Here is a 14,526-nt window from a genome sequence, read left to right on the forward strand (position 1 = left end):
TTCATTCGTGATTGGGCTGCTTATCTCTAATTATTAAGTTTTCAAAAATCGGAAGCGACCGCCGTATATTAGTTGCAAAACACGTTTTATTAATAGAGGACATAATTACTATTGTATACTAATAGGTCTAATAATCTCCACTTTTATGTACTAAAATAGCTAAAAACCTCTTCTCACACCTAACGATCCTACACACAACCAGTGATGCCAGATTTGCCGATTTATCGGCATTTTGCCGATTTTTAGTCCAAAAAAATAGAAATGCCGATTTGCCGATTTTTATCCCTAAAATGCCGATTTTTAGTTAAGGCAACTTGTTCACATAAAATTTCCGTTTTGTATGAAAATTGTGGTTGCTAGAACTAACTTGGTACAATAACAAAGACAACTGTATCGTCAAGAGTAGTTTGATTAATAATAATAAAATTGTTTAACATATTATAAAAACAGTTTGAATTTTCTTGATTACCAAAACGTGTACTTCCGTATATACGCCAAGGAAATTGTTCAATAAACGAAATTGTCGAAAAGTGGGTTAGTGGAAATAATTAAAAACTGCACAAACTTTTACATTGAACTTTGTTGTCAGATTTTGAAGCGGTTCAATTTAGAAAATAAACTTAAGTGCCTAGCTTCAGTAAACCAAAGTTTTATAATAAATGGCACAGAAGATTCATTTTTCGACATTATAAAGGAATACGAATGCTTTATAAACATAAACGTAAAGCAAGAATCACGCGAACTTTCACGTTTAAATTTCAGAAATTTGTTTAAAGATAAAAACGTAGAGTTGCTAGAATTTTGGAAAACAGTGTGTGAATTAATATTTGCAAATTCTGAACCATTATTTCCTATTTTGTCCAAATTTATTAAACATATTTTAGTCTTGCCACATTCTTCAGCAAATGTGGAAAGAGTTTCTAGCCAAGTAAATTTAAATAACAACAAGTGCCGAAATCGATTAGTTAGGGACTCGATGGAAGGAATTCTCTTTACTAAAGACTACTTAAAATTAAATAAGTCTAACTGTTATAATGTTGTCATTAAAAATGATTTGTTACAAATATCAAAGACTTAAATCAGGGCTGAGCAAATTGGAGAGAGAGGGAAATTTAAGGGAGAATTAATATTTAATTTTTCTTGATGTTTCATTATTTATTTCAACATTTTTTAAACATTAATGGTGTCTAAAATCATCCACAATGCAAATTATTAAAAAATTGCATAAACTTTTAATTGTTTATGGTTCACAAAAAAACTAAGAGTACGTTTTCACAATTTGCCTATGTGCTAGTACACAGGCGTGCTCACCCCTGACATAAATACAACTAAGACTAGACAAAATGCATGCAACAAAAAATGTTTACGAAACTTTGTATAGAAACATTACCCTTAACAGGTTGCAGTTAATTCAAAATCGCAACCAAGGAGGAACATTTCATGTAATGGTATCAGAAACGAAATTTAGGAATTCAAGGATCTATTCAAGAATAATTCTATGTCAATTGGATCGGTAAATTCGGTTAAATACGTAAAAATGTATAAAAGAAAAAAATGTTATATCACCATATCGTAATATAACATTATGTTAAATTCAAAAGCCATTCACTGAAGAATTATGGCAAAAAAATGTCCTATCTTGTTGTATTTATGCCCTTAAATATTTATTGCAAAAATTGAATTTAATTGTAAACCAAAATTTCAAAATTCCAATGCAACTAGTAAGAAAGTGTCAGTCGGCTTTGCTGACAGAGGTATACCCTCAGCCTATGTGAATTGAAACTTTCTTCTTCGGACAGATTGAATGTTTTTAAGGTCTTTTCAGAATTTTGTGGCCATTTTTAGACATTTGAACTTGCCGAAAAATGTGGATTAAAATTTAAATTCAAAAGTGTTGTGGAGGTGGTACTTAAAGGAATGGACCGACTTGAGAGTTACATCTTTTCGATAGATATCGCGCCCATTAGTCATTTCAGTGGGTCATCGTATAACTTTTGGAATCGGTTGATCAGTTCGAGAATTATCGTGCTCTACAGCCACTACATTTGGTGCCATAGGGGTTTTTACACCTCTCGGGCTATATTCTCATGAAGTATGGACATGCCCCTGAAAAAGCTTTTACCGTCATAATGGAGGCAGCGTATACTAATTGTTGCAACAAAAACCAAAGCGATTCGAGAGCAGGCCCTAAACTGAACTTATCCGAAATTTTGTGTGGAAGGTTCCCGAAGGAGTGGACCGATTGAGTGCGTATTGGAACCTCATCTAAATCTGGTAGACATTTCACGATGTGCAAAGTATGGACCAAATAGGTTACTCCCTTCAAGGGTTATCGTACGCACAAATTTTAATGAGGCACATTTTCCCCGTATGCAAGTTTATATACCCTCGTTAGCATAAATGCTGAGGGTATAAAAACAATCACCTTATTAATTATCCTCTTAAGACAATATTTGTATACGTTTTGTTTAGCTTGACTGAATTGAAAATATATTGATCTCATACATACACGTACTTATAAATATATACTACATATGCATATGGTAAAACCATTTATTTTCATACATATTTTGAATTATTGCCTCGGCTTATTAATTGTTAATTGTTTTGTTGTACTTAAAATGTTATTTTTTAAACTTATGCTTATTAAACAAAGCGATAATTTTAACTGAAATAAATGTTTTTTTAAATTGCCGATTTTTTGCCGATTTTGAAAATTTTTTGCCGATTTTGCCGATTTTGGCACCCGAAATGTGCCGATTTTCGACCAAACTTATCTGGCATCCCTGCACACAACTCTTCATCAAATTCTGTCCAGCCGTTTCGAAGGAGTTTAATTTCGATCACTGTGACATAAGAATGTCATATATATAATATAGATAGATATATAATATTAACAACTTACGTGTGTGATTCTTCGGCCTTGATTCATTGCTTTCGTTGCTGTGAAAACTAGATGAATCGACTATTTCTGCCCCAGGTACTTCTGTTATATCCGGCAAAGGATTCTGACTATGCCTGGCCCAATCAGAGCAATCCCAATGATATTGTCCAGGGTTAGAATAATCTGTACCATATGTTGATTGACACACATTGGGCATTGCAACCTGAATTAATTTTGCACAGCTCGGTTTTATCGATGTTAGGCGATTTAGCGGTATATTATAATCAACAAATTTACCTGTAAAAGGGCAAAATTTTGATTATTGGGTATTAAGTAACTTGAAAAATCAATTATTTTTTCTCTATAAGGTGTGTTTCATAGTTATAAAATAAACTAATATTTTGTAGTTATTCAAACTTCGTTTAAACAATTTCTAAATGTGCTAATTTTTATTATACTTAAAACCTCTTAATGTAAACTAGCATATAAGTAAAGCTTGATGTCATTTTATATTAAATAATGCGTTACTGAATTGTACTTATTTCACGTCTCCTCTTTGCTCTATACTTTTATCTTCTCTTTGAATAATATCACTTATCTTCCACTAACCGACTGGTAAGCATCTCTTCTCGTCTCTAACCAATTTTTATATTGAAATAAAAACCATACGAATTATAACGCTTATGAAAATATTCTAATAAATTTGTTTTATTTCTCATTTCACCGCAAATTATTTATCATTGGCTATGAGGAATAATTAAATAAAATATACAGTCCACTATTCTCTGCTCATTGATGTCCTTGTTGGATTACCTATTTGGCTCTACCAACAAGACGTCAACTTTATTCATGATCCTTCGAGGCCGTTTATTAAGAAACCAGTCCAAAGGTCAATCCTAGGTAACAAATAAATCAACTGCTACTCTATTTTTTAAGCAAGGAGTCGGTAAGTGTAATATCAAATTTAATCTCAGAGCGAAAAAAGGCATAAACAATCCTCTGTGAAGAATAAAAAAGAGTTCAAGCTCAAATAAAAACAACAAGGCAAAATCTCCATTAAATGCACCAAAGTCTCCGTTAAAGTGCACAAAAGGAAATTTGATAAATATTTTCTAAGCTTAAATCACCAAAACCTCAAAAATTATTCAATGATACACAAAATTAGATTTCAAATAATCTGTTAAATGTTTTGCCAAAATCTCCTACATTAAACCGCGGTTTAGTGAATAAGTGCTAAACTCCCAGTCATAAGGTCGTGGGTTCGAATCCCGGCAAAATCAAAACTTTTTTAATTTTCAAATCATTGGTCTATAATTTCTCATGCTGTAGAGCTAATTTCATTACATTATTCCATACCAATAGCATCGTCACGCATACAATCGATACCATTGTCTAAAAACAGGTTTCACTAAAAGAACAAAAACACAAACATAAGTACCGCGCTTATTACACCCAAATATAAAAATATTATTACATCTGCTCACTTATTTCCACCCAAAGAAAATTATAAATAATTTCTAGCACAAAACAATGATGTCTCTCTCAGAAAGGGCACCTACTCCTACCAACACTCCAAATATTGCTATAGTAACGTCTCCTGAGCACAATAAGTTTATATTTGATTGCGATCATTTGAACAATTTTTGCATTCAATTTGGGAAATGCGATATAATTGATCAAACTGACACAGTTCTCCGAATTAAATTAAATGATTTAGAACATCGCTGGGCTTCTGTACAAGAGTCGTACAAGACTATTATGTTGTCTATTATATCTGCCAATGTCAAGGACATTGGAGAAAGCATCAAACAAAATTTGATTTAAGTTCAGAGGTTTATTACACTCCTTAGTCGCAAATTCTAAACATTCTCAAAATATCCGAACAAAATATGCAGAAAGGCACCGCTCAAAATAAAAATTCTGATCAAGTATCACCAAATGTCTATCAATCTCCTCTCGAAAACTCTAACCATTTTCCACTAATAAATTAGTTGTTTTAAAATAATAAAACAACAACAATGGGATTAAGCCAGACTATTTTGGAAAAACATAATTGTATTAGCTATCCCAATAAAAAAACGACGCCACCAATGCACGATGGGGCCAATAGCAGGTTTTCGAGGCAAAAAGTCAATTTTTGAAGTGAACAATTTGAAAAAAATAATAACGGATTTCGATTGCCAACACTCTGAATCACCAAAAATAAAAAATAAATCAATCTGGTAACATCACATTGCGACATACTGATCTAGCAATGGTGACTGTTAAGTCACTTAGTATTTTATAATTGACTTAAATAGTTCATTTTTTGACCCTTAAGGGATAATTGTTAAAATCATAGAAAAAGCGTATTTAAATTAATCTCTATTTACTAAATGTCAATTCGTTAAAATTATTTCACATAATTTGTTATTTTTGCTCTCATCAAAAGTTTTTTATTATAATTCAATTATTATTATGACTAACGTAACAAGAACCACCCTAATGATGTTTATTTCTCATTCCCTTTTTTGCAATGTACGTTCAATTCGCTCTACTGAGAGAACTACATATTTGTTTTGTTATAACTCTGGATAAATGGATAAACAGTCAAACGATCCAGCGTTAGGTAAATGGATGTACATATGTACACACAAACACGCATAATTTTGTATATCTCTTTGTCTCTGCTCTCCGTTCTGGTGCAGTTGAGTGCAAATATTATTGTCCCGCTATCCCTTTGGTTGCTAAATCAGAATTTTTGTACAAATAAACATTCTATTTTGATACATTGAAATTAAAACAAGTTGTTTGAATTTGACGGCGGGAAGAAGGCAAACATAAAGTGCATTACCCAACAAAGCTTTTAGATAAAGGAATTTATTACATAGTAAATTCAAAGTTAAAGTGATAAATTGCCTTACTCATTGAGGCATCAGTGGAAGCTGCGAGAAATCAAATACAAGGCCCATTGTGGAGGCCAAATCTAATCGTCGTTCACTGGAACAGCTTACTCGATTGTTAGAGAAATATTTACAATCCACATTTACCCTGGCGCTGAGGAAGATTGGTTGTTATTTGGAACATAAACTGGAAATTCTTGCTCCCCCTTGAGGACGATTGTGCTAAGGTTGAAGCAGACGAATACTGTTGACGGCCCCTGAGACCAAAGCTTTAAAAACTACAGAGTAAGTAGTACTTTTACATACTCAAGACGAACCCATGAGTTGGGAATTTGTGTGATTGCATATTACACAAATTCCGGGGTTGTCAAATTAGGCAATCCTCAAACAGTGACATATTTTCTTATGCATATTTTCCGACATTCATTATAAATAAGTAGTGAAAGCATTTTAGGCGCCAAAAAGAACATTTCAACATTTTTATATTTTTTAAACATGGAAAGCTCTTCAATGGGTATGTAAAATAAGATAGTGTTAGCAACCGTGGTGCAATGGTATGCACGCCCGCCTTGCACGCAGAAGGTCGGTGGTTCGATTCCCCGGCCAGGCAACACCAAACATTTTTCAACGGTGGCAAAATACCCCTCAGTAATGTTGGCGACATTTCCTGAGTATTTCAGCCTTGAAAAACTTCTCTATAAGTGGTGTCTTAGGACACGCCGTTCGGACTCGGCGATAAACAGTAGGTCCCATATCATTGAGCTAAATATGAATCGGGGTGCACTCATTGATATGAGAGAAGTCTCCCTTGTCCCGTATGGGATGTTGTGGAACAATGTTTTTTGTTGTTTTTTTTTTTGTTAGCAAATAATAAAAATGTTATGTGTGGTAAATGTATTTTTGAGTTACGATGTTATGTCTTTTTTGGAGTATTTTGCTTTGTTATCCATGTGTTCTCTGGAGTATAACTTTTGAGATCTAGGTAGATCTAGGATATTATATATATGTGGTGAAAGGTATTAATGTGTACTATCATTTTTTGAAAAAATTAGCTGCGCCCAGCTGCGCCTTTTCATAAAAATCTGATTTCAGATGTCGTAATAAAATTAAAAAATATGGACACTTTTATGTTTTGGTTGGAGAATAATCGGAAACCCATTAATGTTATCAATTGGATTTCGGAAAAATTTAATAGACGTATATAATAATATATAATTTCAAAGATATCGCAGACAAACTTGGTTTTTGTGGCGGAATCTTAGCCGATTTTTACTAAATTTGGAACCTTTTTTTATTAACTTATAACAGACCACAGACAAAACCATGAAATTTGAGCATATGTATATAAGGGAGCTATTTCTAACCGATTTCAATATAACTTGACAAACTTATTTGTAGTCCGAATTCCGTAACATTTTCCAAATTTTATTGTAATTTGATGGAATTTGCATGCTTGGTCAATCATTTGCCTGAAATCGGGCGAACATATATATGGGAGCTATATCCAATTCTGAACCGATTTCAATATGATTTGTCAAAAATGTTTCTAGACCAAAATCCGTCACACATTTCCAATTTCATCAAGATTGGACATACATAGCGGGATTGGTGCCCAAATACCTAAAATCGGGCGAAAATGTATATGGGAGCAATATCAAAATCTGAGCCGATTTTAATATAACTTGGCAAACGTATTTGTAGTCCTAATTCTGTGGTATTTTCCAAATCGCATAAAAATTGGGCAGAATTTGCGTGTTTGGTCCATCAATTGCTTGAAATCGGGCGAACATATATACGGGAGCTATATGTATATATGAACCGATATGAACCAAATTTGGCATATTAGTTTCTAAGTCCATTATAAACATCTGTACAAAATTTGGAAGGTCTAGCTTGCCCCAGTGATTTGTTGCATCGAAAACCTGTTATTGGCCCCGTCGTGCAATGTTCGAAAACTCTAATATTTACCTCAATGTTCTTCCATGTGATACCGAGATTTTCATCGGAAGTTACGACAAACAGATCTTAGTTGACAAACAGATCAACCTTCTCTTTAATATTCCAGCTGCTGCCACAAAAAATAGTGTATCTATACAAAACATTCATTCTACAGTTAATGATTGTCTTTGTATCCTAAAAACTCTTCAAGTTGATGTGGCAAGTGGGGATCCAATATTAATTCATTTGTTTTCCACAAAACTACCCGAGCAAACCCTGTATCTATGGGAGCAATCTCTGAAATCTCACTGAGAGATGCCTACAAGGTCCCAGCTCGACGAATTTCTCTCAAACTGGTCGAAGTCCTAGAACGAATTCGAAGTATTAAAATTATGAAAGAACAAGTAAAAAAGTATCAGTATCAAAAGTGAACTTATCCAAAATTTTGTGTGGGAGGTACGGGATGGAGTGAACAAATATAGTCCATATTCGAACCTGATCTATATCTGGTAGATATTATGAGAATGTGTAAAGTATGGACCAAATCGGTCACTCCCATCAAGAGTTATCGTGGCCCAATTTTTCCGAACATTTTTGAACTTTTGTGGGGTAGGTACCTGAAGGAGTGGACAGATATGGCTTATGGTTTGTTTTTCAACTTTCAGACTATTTTTTCAGGAAGTATGGACTTGCCCCTGAGGAAACTTGTACCTTCGTATAGGGGACAGTGAATACAAGATTTTACAACAAAAACCAAGACGATTCGAAAGCAGGTCCTAAACTGAACTTTTCCGAAATTTTGTGTGGGAGGTACTCGAAGGAGTGTACCGATTGAGTCCATATTGGAACCTCATCTAAGTCTGGTAGAAATTTCATAATGTGCAAAGTATGGACCAAATCGGTTACTCCAATCAAGAGTTATCGTACGCACAAATTTTCCGAACATTTTCGAACTTTTGTGGGGGAGGTACCGGAAGGAGTGGACCGATATAATCCATCTTTGAACTTGAACTAAGTTTGGACAAAATATTGCGAAAGCCAAATTTTGGACCGAATCGGCAGATCCGTTCGAGAGTTATCTTGCGCTCCAACCACTACACACGGTGTCATAGGGTTTTTTGTAACTTTCAGGCTATTTTCTCAGGAAGTATGGACTTGCCCCTAATGAAACTTACAGCGTCGTATAGAGGACAATGAATACAACTTGCGTAAACAAAAAACAAAGCGATTCGAGGCCAGGTCCTAAACTGAACTTTTCAGAAATTTTGTGTGGGAGGTACCCGAAGGAGTGGGCCGATTGAGTCCATATTGGAACCTCATCTAAGTTTGGTAGAAATTACACGATGTGCAAAGTATGGACCAAATCGGTTATTCCCTACAAGAGTTATCGTGCGCACAAGTTTTGCGACAATTTTTGAACATTTGTGGGGGAGGTACCTGAAGGAGTGGACATATATGGCCCATCTTCGAACTTAAATCGAATCTGAACAAAATATTTCGATACCCGAAATTTGAACCGAATCGATTGATCCGTTCGAGAGTTATCGTGCGCACTAGCCAGACAGACAGACGGTCAGACAGACAGACGGACATTGCTAGATCTACTCAAAATTGTCTGAAACGGATATCGTACAAACATACTTGGGGTCTAAAACCATTATTTCGATGAGACACATTTTTGGTCGTATCAAAGTGTAAATACCCTCTTTAGCCTAAAGGCTGAGGGTATAAAAACAATCGAGCCCGTCTCAAAATTACTCTGACACGCCAGATTATTGCTACAAAAATTTACTTTAAAATTATTGTACTGTCATGAGAATTATCAAACTAGAGCTTGTGCTGAGTTCGTAGATTAACTACTCAACAAAGAATTGATTTCCTTACGAAAAGTAACATATGTGGCAACTGCTTATCCACATCTCACATTAAAATAATTTGCAAATCTACAAACACTTGTTTAATATGCAACAAAACCCACCATACTCTTTTATACATCAACAGCTGTTACTCTGAAACACCAAATAATAGTATGCCCAATTCTATAAAATATTATGCAAATAAAAACCGACAATCAAACTCGTCTCAAATTCAAAGCTCTACCATACCTATCTCGTCTCAAATAGAAAGCTATGCTATACCCGTCTCGTCTCAATTTCAAGCAAATTTTTCCACCGCAAGCAATACTAAAGATTCTGGATTTCAAAAAACATTCATTACTCAAACTTGTGCAAATCGATTAAAGCTCCCAATTAAAAATACTAATTGCTTTAAAATTACTCGCGTTGGTGGTCAAAGACAAGTCTCTAAAAGCGAATGTCAGATAAGAGAATTTTAGTAAACCTAATGCAGTAGTAGTTTTCTACATTGGGCACTCTATTGACCACCGAAATCTAAGAACCTGTTGATGTTGTAAATAGTACTTATTTTTATACATAAGGTATTCCATTGTTTCATAATTATAACGTAATTCAATTATTTTGTGAATAAAACAAGATATTGGAATTATTTTATGGAAATACGGCATCCTTTATTCTTTATAAGATTGAATAATCTACCAATTTTGTTATTAAGTTTTGATCGATTTTTGTCCATTCCTCTGATATTGCCATTTACGTTTTCATAGCTTCGATTTCCGGAATAAACTATGTTGCTTAAAATCCCTCAGCGGTTCTCGAAGGGATTTAGATCGGGAGAACGAGCTGGTCACCCCATAATTGCAATCTGCCTGTCGTCAAAAAATTCTTCATATATGAACTCTTGTGGATTGCAGCATTATCTTGCAGAAAATTTTCAGGTTTTGTGGGACTTCAGGCGATGAATGGCAACAAACTCATTTGAAGAGTTTCTACATAATGTACGCTGTTCATTTCCGAAGAAACAAATTGTAATTCTAGACATCAATCTAGGCAAAATTCTGCCCATACCGGCAAAGTTTCTTTTTGAAAATGTAGCGGTTCCTTTCTGATGTCCCACCAATAACCTCTATTTCCATCTGGTCCATCTAAATGTCATTTCTTTTCATCAGAGAATATGGCCTAGAAGGATATCTATGCTTACTTTTTTAGCCGGGGAGCCGCCTAAACCATTTAGTATTGTTAGATTTTAAGATTGCCAAAGTTTGAGCACAACTGGAATATGTTAACGCTAGCTACTGGGCCCCTGGAGTTATGAAAATCTCGATTTTTTGCTATTTGGCGAATTCGACGACCCATATGTGTGGGACGGTTAAAGCTATTTGCCCTTATTATGCATTCTATTGAAGTCCATTCTGTTCTTAACATTCCTTGCTGAACAACAAACTACGTAAGTGTTACTGAATTCGAGATAATAAAGGCAATGTCCCGAAAAAGGCCTTAGGGCAAAAATGGAGTCGATTGTAAAAAAAAACATTGTTCTTCCTTCTTTACTTTATTTGAAAATGTTGCCTATTAGGGCGAAGATCTATTTTAATATTAATTTTAATTAATTTTTCGTTGGAGTCGATCTTAATGACCGATGATTTTTGCAAGTGAAAAAGGAAAGCCCTTCGCCTTTTGTAGAGGCTCATCAGACATATCGGCAGGGGAATGACTTCGCTATCATCAAACATTTCCTGTTTCAAATGCAATTTTGTTTTTACAAAGATGGACATTTGTACATTCATTGTATGGCTTCAATGACAAAAGCTGACATTTTGTTCATACATATTTAAATTTACTTAAGGTAGTGACATAATGTGGTTTTAGAGACATCTGGGTACAGATGACAACTTGGTGATGACTATCAGATCAAACAATGCCAGGTCAACAAGTTCAGGACTAAGGTACCACTATGATTTATCATTTTGTTATTTCCTTTATCTGAGATCTGTTTGTGAATGCCTTTCGTATTAAGTAAATCTTCAATGCGGTTTAGGTCTTGATTTGGACCTAAAAATATTTCTGAATATCGTTTTCACTAGTTTTTGTATTAAACTCAATATATTGTCTATATCTTTTCAACCTATTGATAATGTTTACCCAATATATCCTATATTATATCTATATAAACATTATCTTGTTCATTATATGTTTTGTTAAATCGATAACCCAAACTCTCAATTATAACTCTCAGTTGTTGTCGTGTGGGATACCAAATAGAAAAACATTCTGGGGGCGTTTAAACTGTCTCGAACGATTTAAACGCAAGGTGCTTTTACGGCCTCTTGTTCTTGGGAAGTGAGCTGGGCAGTAGTTTTAAAAAGTTTTCGCCTACTTCGAACTTGGATTTGTCAATCGCAGACTATTCTTATAGAAATCGCTTGAATATGTTTGGTTCATGTCCGGATGCGCTTCCAAACTTGCAGTTAAAAATCGCTCTCAACAATTTTTCTAATAAGTCTGTACGGTGGTACAGAAGCTCTCGACCTAATATCTGCTCAAGCTGGTGAGACCCCATTATTTTAGGAATTTGTTTCTCCCCTGAGCTACTGTCAGTTTCAGGAACGCCTAGGAGTGGTTCTTTACATGTGATACCAGAACAGCAACCCGATCTTACTGCTCTGTTTTGAGAATACCTGGTAATAGTTTTCCATGCCAGTGCACGCAAATAGCCTCGTTCCTTGAAGTTGTTGGGTGTATTTTCACGGTCTATTCTTTAGAGATCTTGTATTTGTAGGGATCCTCTCCGATAGCTTCTACTGTAGCCAAAATGATACTAGTAACGTTCCTATAGGATAACTTACAGGGTTCCAGCACCAATGACAATTTCATAGTTACGATTTTCTTGAAGCCGCGTTTGATTCGTTTCGGGACAGATGGTTCTTCAGATTCTACGATACGTTCAGCATTGAAAATCTATTGAAATATGAAAACATTGACACACAAATATCAGAAAAAGGAAATAACAACATGATTAATAATCTGTGGTATCTTAGTCCTGAACTTGTTGACCTGGCATTGTTTGATCCAACGGTGCAAAAACAAAGCAAAGATGGACATTTCTTCAGAGATATTCGATCCAAACTTCCAAAAGAGCAACTGCCGAAATTCATAGAAAAAGGTCTGGCATAATTAAATGTGTGACTTCTTGTTGTTCAAGAGATTAAACATTAACTCTGAATTTCCAGGAGCCGCAAAGATGGTAAACGACATGAAAGTTGCGAACTACATAGCTGAGCGTTCTTTAAGTAGTCAGCTGTACCCAGATAGCTCCAAAACCACATGATGTCTGACCAGTGTTGCCGAATTTGTTGATTTATCGTCATTTTGACGATTTTTTGGCCCAAAATTGAAAAATGACGATTTGACGATTTTATGGTCCAAAATGACGATTTTTCACCTAAGCCAGAAATGCATGAAATAAAAGACGATAACTACATTTTGACCAAAGTTTCACGAAAGATTTTATGGAAAGCAATGTTCCAAACTCGATTTTTGAGCTTTTTAATATTTTATAGCAATTTCCAGACGGATGGGCTATATTTAGGCACATATCTGGCATATCTAGGCACAGGTATTTCATAGTTTTTGCCCCATATTCAAATTACATGAGCTGAAAATTTTCCTTTAGTTTTGGTAATAGATGAAAATCTTTCTTTAAAAAGTTTTCGAGATAAAATATTAGTTATATATATTTTTTGTTATAAAAAATATGAGTCCAGCTTTATCAACTTCCTACAAATGCCCTCTTTAAGTTGTCAGCCAGTTTTGAATGAAAATTTGTATCGATTTTCGACTGCCCAACAACCAAAATGTACGTGTACGGACAAATATGGACAGTCACACTGTCAAGCAAGCGATATTTGAGCTAAGCTACCATTGAAAATGGCAATGTGTACCCAGCTTTACCATACTGCATTGCTTCAAACTCGATAACCATAGGAAAACTATCATCTTCTGAAAGCTGTTTTTATAGCAGTATTTAAGTGATATTGGGTTAGATTTATTGCTGTGGATTGTATATCTTATGTTGTCAGTCTCATTCACAAAAGTAGCAGCGAAAAATCGCATTAAACGGTAACCAAACCGAGTTTTGGACCATGTTGACGATTTTTTGACGATTTTTCAAATATTTTTGACGATTTCTGATCAAAAACTGTCGGCAACCCTGTGTCTGACGCTTGAATAAATTTAAATTAGAACAAAATGTAAAAGACATTTCTTTTCATTCCAAAAATGTATAAAAAGGAAGAAAATGTTTTTTTAATAGACTCCATTTTCGCCCTAGAGCGTACCAAGTCAAGTTTTTCGGGACATTGGCTTTATTATCTCGAATTCAGTAATACTTACGTACTTTCTTGTTCAGCAAGAAATGTTAAGAACAGAATGGCCCTTAATCTAATGCTTAATATTGACAAAAAGCTTTTACCTTTTCAGAGAAATGGGTCGCCGAAGTCGCTAAATAACCAAAAAAATCGAGATTTTCATAACTTCGAGGCCCCAGTGGCACGTGTTAACATATTCCAATTGTGCTCAAACTTTGACAGTCTTAAAATCTGACCAAACTAAATACTTTATGCGGGTGCAGCCTAAAAAAATCCGACATCGATTTGTTCCCTTTGAACAAAAACCAGCCCAATGCTACAAATTGAGACAAAGAAACTATTGAATTTTACATAGAACGTTTGATATTTGATCAAATTTTATATTTTTGCATAGTTTAATAAAAAAACATGGTATTACAATACCATACTTTTATACCCTACACCACACTGTCACAAGAGGTCTCAATAACACAATAATCTGGTCAAAAATCTACGTTAAATGCCCAACAATCTTAATTTAGAACACTTTGAAGATTTTTGATGATTTTTCCAACATTAAGGGACAATTTTACGACTTTTATGGCGATTTTCGGCCAAAA

At 34.6% G+C, this 14,526-nt stretch overlaps 1 protein-coding gene across 7 annotated transcripts in view; it reads right to left on the reverse strand.

Moving 5' to 3' along the window:
- kug (FAT atypical cadherin kugelei) overlaps positions 1–14,526 on the reverse strand; it is a 651,494-nt gene that overhangs the window by 124,640 nt on the left and 512,328 nt on the right. For all 7 annotated transcript variants that reach the window (XM_073986279.1, XM_073986278.1, XM_073986280.1 and 4 more), the window contains one exon: positions 2,906–3,181. In XM_073986279.1, the coding sequence (XP_073842380.1) occupies positions 2,906–3,181 (276 nt within the window). The remainder of the gene's footprint in view (positions 1–2,905; positions 3,182–14,526) is intronic.

This window comes from Musca autumnalis, unplaced genomic scaffold, assembly GCF_047663935.1.
Source record: "Musca autumnalis isolate F117 unplaced genomic scaffold, ASM4766393v1 scaffold_4, whole genome shotgun sequence".
NCBI classification, from domain to species: Eukaryota; Metazoa; Arthropoda; class Insecta; order Diptera; family Muscidae; genus Musca; species Musca autumnalis.